Source organism: Sylvia atricapilla, chromosome 10, assembly GCF_009819655.1.
Source record: "Sylvia atricapilla isolate bSylAtr1 chromosome 10, bSylAtr1.pri, whole genome shotgun sequence".
Taxonomy (NCBI): Eukaryota; Metazoa; Chordata; class Aves; order Passeriformes; family Sylviidae; genus Sylvia; species Sylvia atricapilla.
In genome coordinates this window covers 19,635,326-19,654,857 of record NC_089149.1, presented here as the reverse complement: position 1 = coordinate 19,654,857, position 19,532 = coordinate 19,635,326, and the positions used below count along the sequence as shown (strand labels likewise).

The 19,532-nt window shown below is 40.9% G+C and overlaps 1 protein-coding gene across 3 annotated transcripts in view; it reads left to right on the top strand.

Annotated features, from left to right (window-relative positions):
* The window catches only part of SPSB4 (splA/ryanodine receptor domain and SOCS box containing 4), a 78,356-nt gene that overhangs the window by 11,197 nt on the left and 47,627 nt on the right, over positions 1–19,532 (top strand). For 2 of the 3 annotated variants that reach the window (XM_066326242.1, XM_066326241.1), the window contains 2 exons: positions 10,305–10,384; positions 10,908–11,764. In XM_066326242.1, the coding sequence (XP_066182339.1) occupies positions 11,071–11,764 (694 nt within the window). In that variant the 5' untranslated portion in view covers positions 10,305–10,384; positions 10,908–11,070. The remainder of the gene's footprint in view (positions 1–10,304; positions 10,385–10,907; positions 11,765–19,532) is intronic. The other variant, XM_066326240.1, reaches the window with a different exon arrangement.

Genomic DNA, 19,532 nt, shown 5'->3' with positions numbered 1-19,532 from the left:
AAGACCTCTGTTCATGAGAGAGATTCTTCAGGTGGTTTAAAGTGTTAGCAGACTTCTGGGTTTTAACATTCCATTAAAATTTCATACTGTGTAAATTGCTTTCTTCAAACTTGCCTCTATTTTTGATCCCTTGACTGTGAATTGTGACAGAGTTCATGCTAAATATGAAAACGCACAACTCTCTTGATCCCATGATTCTTCTAGCAATTTCTGTGTCCACACAGCACTTCAGGGAACAGTTTATCTGTTCAAAGAATGGTTGGAATTTAAACCTCCTCAGATTTTCAGTATCCTTAGATTTTTTTCCCCCTTAACCTGCTGACCAAAAGGCCTGCTCACCTCCTCTGAAACTATTTGTAGTGCTTGTGCAGTATCCCACTTGGTTTTACATTCAACAGTGGTGTGGTCTGTATATGTCTTACAAGTCTTTTGTGGCAGTAAATAATTGTTTGAGAAATGCAAATTTGCATTTAGGCTCAAGTGAACATCTTGGTTAATTCAAATAGTTCTGGAAAGATCTTTGTATAAATCTACTTTATTTTATGCTTCTAGTGTTGCTGTTGAGGATGTAACAAACAAAAACAAGTTTAGCTCTGATGAAATTGAAAAAAGAGTGATTTTCCCAGTATTTGTGCAGGAATGCAGGCCATAATGAGTGTGTTATAGTTTTTATAACTCAGTGAGAAGATGACTTTTTTTCCTGAATGTAGTTTTTTAAAAGATATTTCTAAATGTTACTTTTATTCTTTATCATGCTGGAAAATCAAGATGATCTGTATATCCCAATACAATTTAGGGTTTTGTTTTTTCAGAATTAAAAACTCTGAGCATTTTTCAATATATTTTTCAATATATTCCACCTGTTGCTGAAGATTAACTTGTAATTACTTATGTGCTTTCTCTTTGTCTAAAGTACTGTTGATCCAAATTTAGACTGAACACATTTTTCTCCAGGGCAGAACAGGTCCCTGCCTGAGTTATTGGAGAATCAGAGTCTGGCAGATTTAGATCATGTCTGGAAGATTGTCTGCAATCATATCAAATATGGGGGGTTGTGCTAAGATTAATTGGAATATGCTATTTCTTTCTTTTTAATGTAGCTTTTGCAAGGCTTCCAGAACACAATGTTACTTATTTTATTTCATTGACAGTACACCTAAAGATTAAGCGCTAGTGTGTTTTTATTCCTATCACAACTTGCATCCTGGTACAGTTTTCTTCCAAATAACTTTCAGTCTTTTTTTCCTCCCTTTTCATCCAATGCATAAAGAAGGAAATACAGTTAGTAATTAATGGTTACAAATAAAATGCTGCTTAAAAGAAGATTTCCTGCAGAAGACTGCTTAGTAGGGGGAACTAGAGTGTAAAGTTATTTTAAGAAATACAGGTCTTGTGTTTGAGCTTACAGATCACAGTTTGTGTTGAGGGTTGTCCTGTATGTAGGCAGGCACAAAGCTGATTTATTTTTATCCGTACCTCTATTAGGAAGTCTGGTGTGGGTTTTTTAAAGTACTTTCCTGTGGTCAAAAATACCTGGAATTGTTGGCACTTGCAGCATGAATTTCTTTGAGGATGTAAATTTTTAGGTCAGTAATAGAGAGATGTAAATGCTACTCCAAGTAGCAATTTCTTTCACCATGGCTTTTCCTAGTTGGAGGCCCTCTCTGATTTTAACACTGCCAAGTCTGGTATAGTTTTTCTCCATAGAACAATATTAATTTGAAAAAGCAGCCTTTCTGCTTAGTCTGGCTCTTGGACAAGGAAAGAACTAGAAAGAAAATTGCCTTCCACACAACTGGCAGGGCTTCACTGATGGCAAACTGTACCTGGCAAATCTAGTGACCTTCTATGGTGAGATTATGGCATTGGTGGGTCAGGGAAAAGCAACTGATAAAGTCTACCTGGATTTATGCAAAGTGTCTAACACCATCCCACAGGACATCTTTGGTTTTGCACTGGAGAGACACAGATTTGATGAAGGAATCACTTGGTGGGATAAGGAGTTGGCTAGAGCAGGATGCCCAGAGATTTTGCAGATGCCCTATCCCTGGAAGTGTTCAAGGCCAAGTTGAACAACCTGGTCTAAGGACAAATGTCCCTGACCATAGCAGGGAGATTGGAACTAAATCTTAAAATCGCAGAATATCTTCAGTTGGAAGAGACTCAACAGGATCATTAAGCCCAACTCCTGGCCCTGCACAGAACACTCTCTCAAGAGTCACCCCATGTATCTGAGAGCATTGACCAAACGCTTCTTGAACAGGCTTGGTGCTGTGACCTTAAAGTCCCTTCCGAACTAAACCATTCTGTGATTCAGCACTGTGAGACCCATTCTGGGTTCTCACCAAAGTGTCCTTTCTGTCTTCTGGGGTTCAATTTTTGACACGTGGGCATAACTGCCTGTGAACCTTTAACGCCTTAAAGCCCTGTGCCTTTTCCCAGCCTGTCCTGCATTACCAAGTGACCTATTGCCTTAATTTTCTAAATAAATAAAATACATAAGATACAAAATTTCCTAAATGAACAGCAACAACAACAACAAAAAAAAAGATACAAAAATACTACTTGGTAAAATGGGCAGTCTTTTATAAGCATGAGGAAAATCAATTTTGTTGCTTTGAGCTTAGACAGTTTGTTTCTATGATATTACTTTCTCCATCCTCTCCACTTGTCTGTGCAATTGTTCTCTACTGACAGATGGGCTTTAGTAGTGACTGGTGTTTGAGACAGATGAAATTCATTGCTGTTTCTTACAAAATGCGGGGTTTTGCAAAACCATTTATTTGTTTAACAGGAAGTTGTGTTGTTGTTTTGTCTTTTTGTCAGCACTCCAAAGAAACTTGATTTGTTGCCTCACCTGGGAAATACAGAATCAGCTGTGCAATCTGATTTTGTCATGATGTTTCCTTAACATATGTGAAGTGTGTTTACTTAATTTCTGTTGTTTCAAAGAAGGAACTGTGGGACTGATGAAGCATTGCTTCCTGGTTTTGTGTCTTGTGGCTGACTTGACATGAAATCTTCAGGACACTTTGCCTGCAGGTTTTGATGTGAGCTCATTCTCATCAGGGTTTCTTGGCAAGATGTGGTGCCTCAGCCCAGTCTGGTGTTCCATGTGCTCACTTCCAGGATGTCTGTCCTGTCCTGTAGGAACTTATTCTTGAGGCTACTGCTGCTCTGTCTGATTTGGCTGAGGGTGGCTATTGACTGAAGTAGCTGAGGGGGAAGGATTAGGAGGGATACAGATGGTGTGATTGTGTAAGTCTATTTTCCTATTAAACAAAATACGCTTTTGTTCAGCATCAAACTTGTTCTCATGCATTCATCTCCTGCATGTTTGTGCAAGAACAATGGCTGGGTTCCCTCCAGCCTTGCCCTCCCCCTCTCCCTGTGCAGCCCTGAGTGGGGGGAATTGCCTGACCCCTGTGTGCATTTTTGTCCACCTGTGGTTTGTCCAAGAAAGCCTCTCTTTGTTGGGGCATCTCTTCTGCATCCGTCTGTTCAGTTCACGGGGGGAAGAATATCTTCAGTTCTTGTCTGCTGTGTTTGGACAGAGGCACGGTCTCTTCGTGTCACCGGACTTTTACAGCACTGCTGGAGGTGTTAAAGTCATCCAGGTCACATCAGGAACTGCCTCTGATGGGCTGCTTCAGCTGAGCACATCTCACAGGTATTGTCTGTACGCTGCTGCTTCAATCCAAATGGCAATTAAACAAAGTAAGACTTGGATTCAAAAGAAGCTGATTAAAGTATCCTGGTCATTCCAGAAGCACTGCAGATTTTAAGCTGAATGTCTCTTTATAAACGATACTGAGGCAAGGCCCTAGAATTATCCACTGCAAAATGTGCCGACAGGCACTGAGAGAGTGGAGCCATCTCTTGTGGAGTCTGGCAAATCTACAGTAGCCTTGTCGTGTTGTAGATGCCCACAGAGCTGCTACTAGTGAGTGTTCCTCCTGATCCCCATCATTACCATGGTACTGCCCCTAGAAAACCAGTTGCAGCCCGAGGCTCCCTTATGATTTACAAAGGTTTGCCAAGCTTGGAAAACAGTGGCACAATCAAAGAATGAAGCCTGAGCTGAGGGGCCAGATTTTCACTCCTTTGTGCTATTGAAGTTTCTGCAGTTGCAGTAGAGTTCTGGTGAACAATTCTGTCAAGCCAGAGGAGTTCTCATCTGTCTGATTGTCACTTTCTACCATCTGCAGGCCTTCCCTCAGTCTGCTCAGGGATCATCTCTGGCACATTCCCTGGGATTTGCAACTGGCTAGACTGAGGAATGATGCTTTCCAGGAGTATTTCTCTCATTTATGGCTTTTAGACTTATTTCATTTTAAAGGCCAACTGGCTCCACTACACATTACAGCAAAAGGAACTGCAGTAAAAGAAAGGCAGTGGGGATGTATTCAGCCAAATTTTGAGGCCATCACTTAATGGATGTTCTGATTTTGAAACTGAAGCTGTAGGGCTGTTGATCCTCTGCAAAGCTGTAGAGGTAAAACGAATTGTCAGAAAAGAAAAGGGTTAAGCTGGTGAAAAGTAGTAATGACTGGTGAGAAATTGCAATATCAAAATTTAATTATTCCTTGAGCTTTAAATCTCACATGTGTGGCACCTATTGGTATTACTTACTTGGTGAAGCATGGTGAGTAGAAATGTAAAATGGCAAATGATCCTGTAAAATGCAAAGTGGAGCTGAAAACATAATTTTCAATTTAGTATTAAGCTTTTTTTGTGTGTTGATTTGCTCTTTTAATATAACCCTGACACTTGAATATTAAAAATAGTCACATCAGCTGTTTGGGAAAAATGGGAAGGTATTCACTGTGGCAGAAGGGTGGCTGAAGGGTGAAAGATGAATGATTTTGAAGAGAGAGGAAGATGGTAAGCAGAAGCTCATGCCGGTGCTGAATTCAGACATGAAGTTCAGCTGTGCCCCTTAGGGCAGCTTGAAGTGACTGGAAATTTGCTCCATGGTTTGGACTGCTGCCTAAATAGATGGTTCTGCCTTTGAGATTTTAAATTTTTCTTCTCTTTCCTTTTGCCAGAGGAAGTATTAACGTAACCGTCTGATACTCTAGATCAGAGGGCTTATTCACTTGAACATAACCTGGCAAAATAAAATTCTAGATTTTACTCACTTTAGTTTTTTGAGGCAGACCCATTTCAAGGCCATTTGAATGCAGGTGGCTGAAGACAAAAGGGAAGAATGACTAGGAAGGGGTGGTAGAAAGGATGTAGCAGCTTGAACATCTGTACCCTTATGGTAATTGTGGGATTGCATGAGTATTCCTGTTATATACCCTGGAAAGAAAAGTGCTGTTTTCTTTCAAGAACTTTAGAACTGAAATATTGCTAGTTTTAAAAGTACTTGCATAGTAAAAAAAGTAATTTTTGTTGCATTGTGTTGCTATATTTGTTTTTCAAATTGCATTGCTGTATTCTGAGAAGTGATTACACAGAAAAACTGTTTACAGACTTGAAGTATTTTCAGTTCATGTTTCTTCAGAATAGAAATATCTTCATCTAAAACTAACTTCAAGCATGAAAGGAGAGAATTACAGAAACATATGCAGAGAGAGGAAGGCATGAAACCAGCCCAAAACCTCAAGTCAGCTCCGTTCCAAAATACAGTAGATGGAAGTATTTAAAATATATACATTCCACTGTATTCATTACTACTCAGGATTTTTTCTGCATTCTTCATCATATGACTAAACTACTTTTAAGTCAGATGGTACAGATGGTATGGTATTTCAGATTATTGTAATTCCAAGCAGCTAAATGTACAGTCTTTTTTAATAACAAGCTTATCCTGAATTTTGAAACAATTACATTTTTGTAAGATTACAAAACAAGTTACTCTTTAGGGAGGAATGTCCTTGGGATTTCCAGGATTTGCATTCCTTTCAGGAATCAAAGAAGTCATGACTTAACTGCTGCATTGTTCGTCCCACATATTAAATGTCACTTGCTAAGTGTGCATGCAGCATCAACTTTTGTCTGTAGCACAGGATAGCTTAGAATAGCCAAGCATTTTTGTCTGGTTGCGTTGTTATTGCATATTCCCAGTTTGACAAAGGAAGCCAACATTGTTGATTTATTGCCCATTTTGAACAATGTTGGATACCAAGATCTATAGTTGAATCGAAGCTACCCAGTCTTTTTAAGTGCCAAAAATGTGCTTAATTCATTATCACCCTCAAAACAGTGTTGTCATGGTTATGTAGCTGTTTGCACACTGGGAACAAAGTCGATAGACACTGGGCCTTGTGCCTTCACATTGTCTGGATGGAGGTAAAAGTCCTTGTCCTTGAACATATATAAACCCTTTTCATCGATTTGCCCAGCACGACGTATCGTGTTTTTCTTCTTCCTATTCCTTTTGTAGGGACTTTGGGACTGGAGTTACATTCAGAGTGTTCAGACACTGTCTGTTTTCTGTTCAAGCATCTGGGCAAGGAGCAGTTTTGGTGCCCACAGAGGAGTGGCCTTGGTTCAGCGCCTCCTGCTGCCTCCCTTGGCATTCAGGAGTCCATGCTGGCTGGTGACAAAGCCCACGTTCGCAGGGGAGGTGGCACTGAGGTCTGGCTGCAGGAAGAAAAAAAGAATGAGAGCCAATAGCAGAAAGAGTGAGAATTGCTCTGTAGGCATTAGCAGTGGTGTTGGATAGAGGTATCTTCTTCCCTGCTTTTTCTGAGAGCCACTTTGACTGGTCAGTGTCATTAGCTGGGACTCACCTTCTGCTTCTCACTCTCTGGGTAAGTGTTATTTTAGAAGGATTAACCTGAGCCTTAGTGTGTTCCTAATGTAGTTTTGAATTGTGTTTGTGTTGTCATTTCTTATGCATGTTTGTCAAGCTTCCTGCATGTCTAGTTTGTGATCCAGAGGGAAATACAACTATGAATGCTGAAAGCTGACTTTGCCGAAAGCATGTTTCTTTTATCAGTTATGTTCTACTGATGCCAAGATATCAAACTTTAAAAATGCTCCCTATTTAATTACAGCAAAATGATGTCCCAGCAAGCCTTTCTGTAGTAATTGTAATTTGTGGTTTTATTGTGAATAATTTCCCTAAATATTTTAGCAGTCTGATTGAAGACACTGCTAAGTGACATTGACACACTTTTCCTGTTTGGAGTTGGGTTGTTCCTGTACAGTACATTTACTCTAATCATTGTAGCTTGACAAAGCTCAGCATGAATGGGAAACTGTGAGACAGAAATTATTTAGGCTGCAAAAACTAACAGTTTTCTCACACAGAGATAAGTGGTGAAATTTAGTGTTGGTCATTAAAGCAGTGTAATGTAGAGGTCATATACTAAGCCAGTTTTAAATACTTTATTGTTTTTTAACTCCCGTAGTGGCTTGAAATTACTGAAAGAGCAAAGTTTTGGGAAAACCTTCAAAGCAAAGCTATACAGTGAAAATTAATGTTCTTTCTATTTCTGAACATTTATGCATCTGGTGAGAAGATTTAGGCAAGGAAATCAAAGTTTCTCTACGAGGTGCAAGATTGCAAAAAGAGCAATCAAATGACACTATGCTTTGACAAGTCTTTATTAACTCAGGAGACAGTAAGAAAGTTTTACAACCAAATATTTCTGTAAATGGGTTGAACATTAATGAGTTTGACAGGAATAATTTTTTGTCCCTAACCCACAGTTTTTGGTAAGGCTGTGTAGTGTATCACCTGGTGCTGCAGATCGGAAGCTGGTCTGGGGTACTTTTGCCAGGTGAATTGTTTGTCACTCCCCTTCCCTCGATGGGAATGTGCACAACTCTCCCACAGCTGCTGGTGTGAGGAGAAGCTGCCTGCAGATCCCCATAGTAGAAGTGGGGCAAGGATGACTTTCCCGAGGCTTCTGCACTACAAGTGTATGTGCTGTGGTAGTGGGGAGGACTTTGCAGGTGGAGCTGGCTGGGCCCTGGTGAGCTGTGTCCCTCCAACAGCAGCTCCTGATAGGGTGAGGGGCAAAGGGTGTTTCCCAGCTGTTCTGTGCCTCAGCTGTTCTCTGCCATCTGCTTGGTGTGAAAGGACAGGACACAGGCAAGGCAATAGATGATCTGGTCTTGGAGACACAGTGCTCCTGCAAGCACCCAAGGGGACTGCTGAGCACTGTCAGGAGGTCTTTATGGATGAGTTGCTCCCCATGGAGCTCACATTGCTGTTGCCTGGGTTGGGCAGCAAGGCTGCTCCTTACATAAAGTCTTCATGTCAGCTATTACTCAGCTCCAGCAACCAGAGCTGCCTAACTAAGATTTTTTTTTGCACTGTTCCATGCTATGTCCATACAAATCTATTTGGCAAAATAGTCCATTATGTGGTAGTGTTTATGTGTGATGAAAGACCTAATATTGTAAGATACCGTTTCAAATCAGAGTACTTACTGAGGGCATCCTAGAGTGTTGGCATGGTTGTGTGTATATCAAGGTACTCAAAATGATGCATTTTACTCCTCTGAATTACTGATCTCTCTATTAGCAGCCTATTTATGTTACAGTTTTGGGGCACATGAGGAAGAATGTCTGTGGCTTGCCAAGTGAGTCAATTCAGTGTTTATAATTTCTTGGTGATTTGCCAGGCAAACATCTGTGCCAAGTTTAGTTTCTCATGTGATCAGGAAGTGATACAGCAGGATGCACTGAGGACTTCCCCAGCTGTCTCCCCTCAGCACCCTGACAGGAATGTGGCAATTGTCTTGTGCTTTAAAGTAGAAATTTTCAAAGGCATGTCGGGCTAAATCTCAAATAGAAATCATTGAAGTTTCCTTTGAAAGTCTGATGTTTTTCCCTTTTCATTTCCTTTCAAGCTCAGATAATCACTTTGTAAAAGGAATTACGCCATCCCTGAGCACGTGTCCTCCTGTAAAAGTTTGCTTCCAACATTTACTCCTGTTGCTTCCCTGTGTATTAGTGTCACTATTTAATTTCTCCTGGGATTATAGGTGTGGAATAAAGTAGTGAATTTGCTTTGCTGGGCCAAATTGACATCATAGCTTTGAAACAACCCATGAGTAATTCTGCACTACTGGAAATGGGAAGCATCAACTTAAATGTAATTGCTGTTTAAAGTTTTGGATTCCTCTTAGAAAGGAATAAGGGGGATCATTCAAGTTGACCTCACGGGGAGAGCTCCTGTCAATTTTGAGTCTCCTGCAAATGCGATATGAAGGTGGTCGAATACTTAAATATATTTTTTTATTTTCAAATATTAGGAATAGTTGCAATGAGTCGGTTCTTTTACACTGACATGTGTGCATATGTCCTTGTGGGAACCAGCCACCAGAAAATATTTTCCTGTAGTAACTTAACTGTCACGTGGTTTTGAAAAATCACCTTCGTACTTCTTTTTTTCTTAAGAGGACTTCCATATAACATAGATGTGGTTTAATTTTCTGCTTTTAATACATGCAGAAAATACTTTATTTGCCATTGGAAATAAGAGGACTTAATTCACTTCTCAAACTCAGTTGGATGGTAAATTTTAGAGGGCTTTTTTCCTAAGCTTCTTTTTGTTCCCTTTCATTATGCATACATGTTTCTTATCTTCTTTCAGAAATTATCTTTGGAGTGGGACCATGTGTTTGGAGTAGAAGTTCTTTAAAAGGAAGAACATGGGCTTGACTTACCAAGTGAAATCTTGTTAGGATGCTTTTTGCAAGAATATTTCTGCCCATCTGCTGTTTGGTATTTTATGACAACCGTCACCTGGCTCTTCAGCCCCTTGAGAGTGTGGAGATTTTTTGTTTCTTGAAGCATGTCATCACTCTGTCAATAAACAGAGTGGGTCTACTCTGCTATATTTGAGCATTCCTGGACTTGGCACTGATTTTGCTAGAGGACAGAAGTATGTCTGCTGCTGCAGATACTCTATTTGTCCCCATGTCAATCACCTATTTGAGTTTTATAGACCTTTGTCTTAATTTTTATTCCTTTAGTACTTTTACAGGTTCTTGATTTATCTATACACTCTACCTGAGCTCTAAAATGTGAACAAATATAACTTATCCAAGCTGCAGAGAAACTTTCCTGGTGCTTTTTTTGCCTGTTTGACTGTGGAAGCAGAGCAATAGTATGTCTCAAAATCATGTATTCCCTATATGGTGTCTTACTGTGTTCCAGGTCAGCTGAATACTGAAATACAGGAACTGTGGATTAGCCTACTGTCCATTAGCATCAGGAACATCCCCAGTTGTAGTAGCTGCCCATTGGAAATGTCTGCCAAAGAACTGAAACTGCCGTTCTTGATTTGTCTTTCCATGGTTCCTTTTCCTGATTCCCTCCTTTTTTTTTTTTCTTAGCTCCTTTATAAAAAAACCCAACAACAACGACAAAATCTTGATGAATTTTTGATGGTTTTCTCCTTTTATTTAATGCCAGGGTAAGTTAAAAAGAAACATTTAAATTTTGCTGCCATTTGCTGTTGGCTGCTTTTGTTTTAATGAGGGCAGAGAGGCTGAAGTCTCTGTCACCAGGGCTCAGGACAAAGCGTGTCTGGAAATAAAACATTCTGACCTAGTGTGTGTCTGAGACTGAAGCAAAAGCACAAGTGAAAGTGAAGCTACCGCTGCACATAAAATTCATCACTATTGTTGGGGAACCGCATCTGCCTGCTTTGGGCCTGCTGTGGACTTGGCCAGACAGAATAGGTGGAAGGGCAGAAGGTGGGGAATGTCTGCATCCTATCATGAATTGGAGGAAATGACTGTCTGCGCTCCGTGCGCTGGTGGGCTCCGTATCCTGCTGGCAGCCTGGTTAGCGCTGCAGGATGCTGCACAAGGAGGAGTGAATTTAGCTCTGGTGTTTAAAATAGCTCCAAGGGATGAGAAGAAGCGCTTCAAAAATATGCTGTGGGTTTTCTGTTGGCTTTCTTAAACTAACTGGAAACTTCTGCTTTTTTTCAGGAGCCTTTTTTACTCTGAAAACATTGCTGCTAAAAAACTCCAAACGGGAGGAGTAAATCCAGTCAGCTTGTCAGGTCACTGGCGCAGTGTAACGGTGCTTTCATGAGGTGACGTTGGGCCAAAGTCAACTTTTCTTTCTCCTTTGTAAACCTGCAGCCAAGCAATGGGCCAGAAAATCTCAGGGAGCATAAAGTCTGTGGATGTGAGGGAGCCCCCTTATAGACCCGTGAAACGAGAGCTGAGAGGCCCGGATTTTTGCAAGCCCGCGCGCCTGGACATGCTGTTGGATATGCCCCCTGCCAAGCTGGAGGTCCAGTACAAACACGCTTGGAATAACGAAGATCGCTCGTTAAATATATTTGTAAAGGAAGACGATAAACTGACTTTCCACAGACACCCGGTGGCGCAGAGCACAGATTGCATCCGGGGCAAGGTGGGCTACACGCGGGGCCTGCACGTGTGGCAGATCCACTGGCCCACGCGGCAGCGGGGCACTCACGCCGTGGTGGGCGTCTCCACGGCCGACGCGCCGCTGCACTCCGTGGGATACACGTCCTTGGTTGGTAGCAATAGTGAATCCTGGGGCTGGGATCTGGGGCGCAACAAACTCTACCACAACTGTAAAAACCAGCCTGGGGTCACGTACCCTGTCTTTTTGGAACCAGACGAGTCTTTTGTACTCCCAGACTCCTTACTGGTGGTTTTGGATATGGATGAAGGGACGCTTAGCTTCATGGTCGATGGACAGTATCTTGGAGTGGCCTTCAGGGGACTGAAAGGGAAAAAACTTTACCCCATAGTCAGTGCAGTTTGGGGGCACTGTGAAATTACGATGAGATACATCAACGGACTTGACCGTAAGTGTTACAGTATTTCTTTATTACCCTCTCCATTTTTCCCATGTAAGGTTTTTTCCTTCTGCTTTTGCTATGGACACTGTGCTGGCAGGAGCAAATGGTTCAACTGTGGGGAGACAGCACCCCATATTTACTGACCACAATGAATATATCTCTGTTGTGTCTGTAATCTCAGGATGGATTGTATCAAAATACCTTCCATTTTGACAGGCGGAGTGGCAAGAATTCTACATCCAAAGAAACCAAACAGGCTGAGAAAAAGATATTGAGAAACTTCCTGGGTATATTTAACAGTAAAACTCTTGTTTACTGGAGGATATGTTTTAAATCTGTGGTTTCCAAATAGAATTTGTGGATCCTGTAAAAATTTCCTGTAATAGTGGAAACTCTTACATGGTGTGCATAAACATACTTGAACACTGGCCAGACAACTCTCTTTTTGTAGTTGCCTTCTCAGGACCCTTAGAAGCAGCTGTGGATCCCCAAGAATCTGGAAACTCAGGTCAAATACTGCTTTCAGCAGTTTTTCTGAAAGAGAGCTCTGTTCCTTAGCTCATTTCAGGAGGTACTCTCTTAGGGTATTGTCCAGAAATCCAGGTTTTTAGATAAGCATTAGAGCTTTTTCTGATCTAAATGGGTAATATCTAATGAAATTGTTACATAACAAGGAGAAGCATGTTGCTGCTGTGACCTGCAAGCAGTGGCCCAGCAGGAGGTGAGTTGCAGAAGTGGGTCCTGCCCAGTTCTCCTATGCACAGGAAGGCATGGGCTCTGCCAGGTCTGTGCCCCTGTTCACAGACAGGAGCATGTACTGGCTCATAACTCCCTGAACTGAGCCAACTTGCAGACAGAGTGAGAAAGCTATTGCAAAGACAGGAGCCAAAATTTCTGGTTGGATGATTGCTTGTCCATCCATTCCTTCATGGTAGGTAAATTCAAATAATGTACTTTGACTAATACTTGTGTTTCCTTTGGGGATGTAAATAGAGATGTTAAAAGCAGGGGATCTGTTGCATGGCAGTGCTCAGGAACTGCTGATAGAGCCCAGGGACCCTTGTTGGTGAGGGCCAGATCCTGCTTAAAGGGATGCTATTCACTGTCAGCTTCTCAGCTCTTGGAGGCTGGGGAATAAAAGAATGGACAAGGTAGCAAGTGGAACTTGGTTCTTGTTTAAAACTGTATTATCTGAGGTTTAGTAGGAACTACAAATATAAGTATATATTAAAAAAAACAAATGACTTGGCAACATCTTCATGCTATTTTGGGCTCTTCAAATGGAACTTGGCCTTTCCAAAGGGCAGTAAGAGCAAGTGTTCAACACCTGCCTTTTAATTAGGAATTTCTAAAAGAACTTTCTATTCTTTTCCATTAGGATGGAGTGGTCTAAATTTTTTTCTGTCAAAAATTAATTCTATGCTCATTAACCTTATATCTGGCATACGAAGTAGAAACAAAATTAAATAGTTCAACCCTGTTTAAGATTTACCTTTTCTAAACGTTTGTTATAAGCTCTGGGGGAAGGACTTCTTATCCACAGAAGCCCTGCAGGTTTTACAGCTAAATGCTAAACATCAGCTTTCCCAAGTGCTTTCATACAGGAGAATATCCAAGGATCTTAAATATTTTGCAATTACCCAGTCATTGCAGAATGATGTGCTGACAGTCTTTTTTTTTTTGGATTGTGGGGGAGAGAGACTTTTGCAAACTGAGTATTTGTTTGCGAAAGCAGTTTTTATAATACTGTGAATATCTGCCAAACTAAGCAAAGTACAGCTCAGCCTGGTCCATCACGTCCACACAAAGAATTGTTCTGCATTCCTTTTGTAGCTTTCACAGGGCTGCTCAAGGGAGCTCCAGAAAGATGAAAACACAGGAGGAGGATGTGAATGAGTTTGGTAGAAATTAGAAAATAAAGGGGACTAAGTGGAGAAGGATAGCTGTGGTCTGTGAGATGGAAGAGAGAAAAATTCCCATCTGGTTTCTCGTGGGATAATTTTGCTGGAAGTGGCAGGATGACTTCCTAAACTATCCCTGAGAAAGTCAGTGTCTTTATTTTTTTTAAACACATGAACCCATGGATAAAAGTGAACTTGTGAACTGAACTTTATGTAGGCCTGAGTGTTAATCTGGTCATGTGAAGGGGAAGTTTAAAGCCACTTTGCCGTGGGGCAGTTTGACATCCTAGAATCACATCATTTGTTATCATATATTCACTGATCCATTACTCTCCTGGAACAAAAACAGCATTCAAGAAACCAAATGAGGTTATTTAGCTGGTGCTCCAAAGCAAACACTGTCTCTTTACTGCTGAAGGTGTTTCTATCCAGCCAGCCCTTCTGCAACAGTGCAAGTTTGGCTGTGGCACTCTTCATGTTTGCTCTCTTTGCACTTTTGATTGCAGGCTTTTATAAATGCTTGTTCTTGTGAAAAGCAGAGCAGGTATTGAAGAACAGTTGTGTTCACAGATTTAAATAGATTTGAGCATACATGTATGTGGTGTGTTGTTACTGTGTGATTCCTCTGTAACCTTACCAGTTAGCCCCTTTTCCCCCCCTCCTATTCCCTGGAAGTATCTCCTACTCCTGAGTGCAGCTTTCAGTACACCTGGCCATAGTAACTTGGCTGGTTTTGAAGCTGCTGTCGAACAGTGTCCTGTAAGTTGCTATTCAGTGATTGATTGTTGCTGCTCAGAATGCAAACCACAGCTTGTGATGGTTGTTTGTGTGGTGTCCTACAGGGCGAGCAGAGACCTCCACGGCAGGGGTTTCTAGTGTTTTCAATACTTGCTGCTTAAATTGAAGACCTCTAAAGGCCTGTGTCTTTCAGTTGCTTGGCAAAGAGTGAAAGGCTTGCAGGAATGGTAGAGTGAAAGGCTCGGATGATGGGCTTTCATGCAGCTGCAATGAACTTAAACATACGTCACAGATGATGCAGACTTCCAAGTGTGTTAATTACTGCAGAGATGGCAGATTCACAGGAGGATAAGGCTGCAGGTCAAAGATCAAGGACTGTGTGCCCTCTGGACTCTGGATATTGCTCCTAGAATAATGCTATAATTAAAATCAGTTGTACTTCTTCCAGCTGCATCTGATACCCACAGTATTCTGCTTCAGAAACTACTTTGAACATGACGTTATGATGATCTGTGAGTTTTCAGAAGACTATTTTTCCTGTTTTTTGAGAGAGACTTGTAGTTGCAAATGTTTTCAGGGTTTGGGAGGAAAAGGCAGAGGGACAGGACAGAGAGTGCTTATAGTAAGTACATTGAGTTCTTCCCAGCACATACTCCTTTGATCAAACGCTATCAGTACTTACCACACTGATGTTTGCCCAGTTCCTAAGCTGGACAGAAGACAGAGTTTTACATCAGCCTTCTGAGTTACTGCCTATTGCAATAATTCGAAACCTCAAATAACAAAAAAGCAGTAAATGTTACTTTTCAGATCAGAGTATGTGCTTGTTTACAAAAAGCTGGTCTATTTATATCTGGTGTCTGATAAGGAATTGTGGAGATTATTTATAGATTGGAACAGAGAAATAGCAAAACACTTCTGTGTAACTGTACTTTGCAGAATTATGACTGATCCATTACTGTTTAAACAAAGCACTGGGAGGACAATCAATATAACAGTGCTGTGATGGAAAACTTGGTCATTGAGTAGGTAAACTGAACTCATTGCAGTTCTTGCAGTAAACCTCTCATAGTTAATACTCAATTCTGAGAATAATTGTTGAGCTCAGGAAGCTGGAAGCATTTGTCTCAGAAGAGAAAACTTTTTTTACAAGTATAATTTATGGAAAACATTTGTCTGTTCCCATTTGTATTTTATCATTCTTGCAGGATCTGGCCCTCACCAACAAGGGTCCCTGGGCTCTATCAGCAGTTCCTGAGCACTGCCATGCAACAGATCCCCTGCTTTTAACATCTCTATTTATATCCCCAAAGGAAACACAAGTATTATTCAAAGTACATTCTTTGAATTTACCTACCATGAAGGAATAGATGGACAAGCAATCATCCAACCAGAAATTTTGGCTCCTGTTTTTGTGTGCCAGCAGCCTGTTTGCCCTGCCTGCAAGTTGGCTCAGTTCAGGGAGTTATGAGCCAGTACATGCTCCTGTGTGGAGACCCAGGAACAGTAAATCATATTCCTGGATCCTGGGTTACCTGGGGGAAGGGTGATGATCCTTTGGCTCCTGCCTCTCTCACTGCTGGGGCACTTGCAGCCCACCAGGATGTTCTGTGTGGAAGGTGGAGGGAGAGGAGGTGGGGTTCAGTGCACATCCTCTCTGCTGGCTGATACAGCTACAGAAGTTCTGGCATTTGCTCTCAGCTGTGCAAAGATCACAGTGTAACCCCTGAAACTCTTTCAGACCTGAGGCTCTGTGTGTTTAGCATTTTGAATTAAGGGTGACTCTTCGAAGCTAAAAGACAAGTTTTGGAGCTATGCACAACTTCTTTCCACTTTCCTACTGTTCTCAGTTTATTTTAGTTCACATTGGTCTGTGTCTGACATGCCACAATTACTAGTTATAAACATACACTCTTCCCCTTGGAGGCCTTTTTGCCATAAAGAAATCTAAGTCAAAATTGCAACGTTATTAACTGCCAGGAGAAATCCATAACCTCCCATCAGACTCTGGGTTTTCCCCCCTAACGGGTTTCAATTAAAATTTTAATGGATTTGGTTTTTTGTTTATCTGGACTTGTTTTATGCTATTTATATAATACATTACTCTGGAGGCTGCAATGGAAATAATGTATTTTGAAAATCCAGTATTTCTAAACCGTAAGATTTTCCCTAAAGCCATGCAGTCAGAGGATGAAGCAGCAGCAATTAAACAGCCAGTGCTGTGAAGAAACAGTATTTAACTTGAGATAATTTAACAGGAAACAGGATTTTCAGTGCCTGCTTCAGGAGTTAGATAGCTTTTGTTAGGGGTTTTTTGTCTTCTTCTGAAAGCACTCCCCTTCTCTGGATTAAGCACGGGTTTTTTTGTCCTTTAATCCTAATTTATTGACACCTTCTAATTCTCAGCCTTTTCCCAGCAGGCTGAAAACACTGTATTGTCATTAGAATATGCCACTCTGCTAAGTGGCTTTTCACCCCAGCCACCCCCTACCCCTTCTTGGTGGTCTCTGCATTGCATCTCTCTCCAGATGCTCTTGATTTATTCAGTCCCCATTTCTTTCTTTCCTTCCACAGCTGAGCTTCTCTTCTTTTCTGTTACCACACTAAGCAATTATAAATTCTTACCTTGTTTGGTGGTGGTTTTTTTTGGTTTGTGGGTTTTTTTCTTTTCTTTTCTTTCTTGTCCCCAGTTTTAGGTAGTGCGTTTTTGTTACTTATAACTGTGGAAGGTCACATGCAGTGTCACTCTTCCAGAGAAGGACATTTCAGATTTATACTTTGTGACTTCAGCTGTAATGATGAATGGGGTTTGTTTTATAGAACATTTTCCTGTTAAGATCTCCAGTGACAGAGCCTCCTCTGACAATCTAAGGCACAGATCAGCTTTACAGATGGCAAGGGTTTTTTATGTTTTGGTTTGAGAGTTTTTTTGTGGGTTTGTGTGGGGTTTTGTCTTTTTTTTCAGGCTAAGAACACACACCAGTAGCTCACAGCTGGGTTGTGGATTCTTTGCATCCTGACATACCTGGTGGTTTTTCCCCCCCCTCTGGTTCATAAAGGGGCCATGACAACTGCCAGATCCACAGTTTTAAGGAAAAAATGCTTGATAATGTGTTCTGATCATGTTTCCACTGATTTCCCATGTATCCTGTTTTTTAAGAAATAAGAGCCTTGAAGAGCAGTGACTACAACTCTGTTCTCAAGATTGAAGTGAACAAGTTACACTGTGAATATTGTACTTAGTACATTAAAATAGCAACTTGATAGGCTTGCTTAATTCTTTTATGAATTTGCTCGAGCTGAGATGATGGAATTGCTCAGCAATGTGAATCAATTCTCGCAGGGTTGTATCAGAAGTAGAAATTTATAAAGGACTTATTATTTTTGGATTTGCTCTATCTATATTGCTTTTGGGAATTGTAGACTATAAATTCATGTTTCAGGGCAAACAGGGATGCTTCTGTCATTGAGTGAAATAGTTCTTTTACTGCCAAAATGCATGTGCTTTTTAAATTTTGACTGGTTTTATACTTGTTTCCTCATAAGTTGTATTTCTCCTTAAGATGCTCCTTTATTTGTCTCTCTAGCCATGGAAGTTTCTACACTTCTGTAATTACAAGCTCTTTTCACAGATAGCCTCTTTAGCCTAAATCCAGTGTAGCTTTTCTACCAGAGAATCAGTTAAACAACCTGGTTTCTAGTTTGAGCTCAGAGAAAATTCCAGTCTAAAAAAGAGCATGTATGGTGAGTGGTGATTCCTATAGCAGTCTTCATGTTATGGCAAAATTCATATTTTTATGGTCAATTGATAGGCAATGGGCCTGAAAATGAGAATATCCAGAGATGCTGCTGTATTCTGCAGGTGGCTCTGCTGAAAGTAGTGCTGGTGCTCCCTGTGTACAGGAGAATAAAGCTGCCCCAGTAGTAACTGTGTGAAAATAATGCTGGGGTGTGAAGTCAAGTACTTAGAAGCTGGCAAATGGCAGAATAGGATTTGGTTTTTTTGCTGCTGCAATTCTGAGCTGGGCAGCCTTATCCCATTCTCTCAAGATGAGTGTTTCACTCTGCTAAAAGGTGGTAGGTTCAGCTGCAAGTCATCCTTCTGTACTCACTTTTTCCTTGACTCTTTTCTCCCCAGTCCTGTGTGTCCATGAGTTGGTGTATTCTGTAGTTTTCCCCCAACAGCCCATGTGGAAACCCCCAGAGCATGACAGTGCCTGTGTTATCAGGTTCAGGTTTGTGCTGCCCTTTGAAGATAAGAGCAGAAAAGCCTTGCTAGCAGGAGAGCACTGGATCAAAGCTCCCCCTAATCTGCTTTCATTTCGCAATACACCTTCAGTCTTTCACTTTAAACGGTTTTGGATCGGGACTGATGATGAAATCTGTCTTCCAGTCTGTTATTAAACCTGATTTTTGCTGAAAACTCTCCAATACTACACATGAGATGGGGAATTTCAGTGTTCAGTGCTGGAACTCACTCAGGGCCGAGGCAGAGGAGACACTAGAAGTTACTGACAGAATTGAACTTTACATACAGGTACTGAGAGGATGTTTTCAGTTGATTAAATGTTAGTTGATGGTGAAATACAGAAGATAAAAATGATGACAGTATAAAGAGAACTTCTGTTGGTAATTTCCAGTGTAACCTCAGATCAGTAGTCAAACCTATACCTGGATTTTCCATGGTGATGTTTAAGACAACACAAACTTAATTTTCATACATGTGTCAAACTTGTATCATAAATAGCTCATGAAAAGCAATGATATAAGAGTATATCCCTGCCTCCCTGCCTTCTGTGAACATTTCTTTCTGAAAATATGAAAATAGTGAGCTTCCAGACATGAGATGTCTTTGGGCCGGGTTGGCTTCTGCTTTCTCTTCCTTTTTTTTTTTTTTTTTTTTTTTTTTTTTTTTTTTTTTTTTTTTTAGAGAAGGTTCATATTAGGTCTGTCTCTACCAGTTTCTTATCACTGGCTGGCCAAAAAAAATTGCCTTATTCCAGAGAAGTGATTTGTATGCAACCAAAATGTAACATTTAAGAAGGATAACTTTTGTTTGAGTGTTACATTTCTCACAACAAACACTTGATTTTTTACAGCATCCTGTCCCCCTCTTGGAAATGGGAATTCCATTT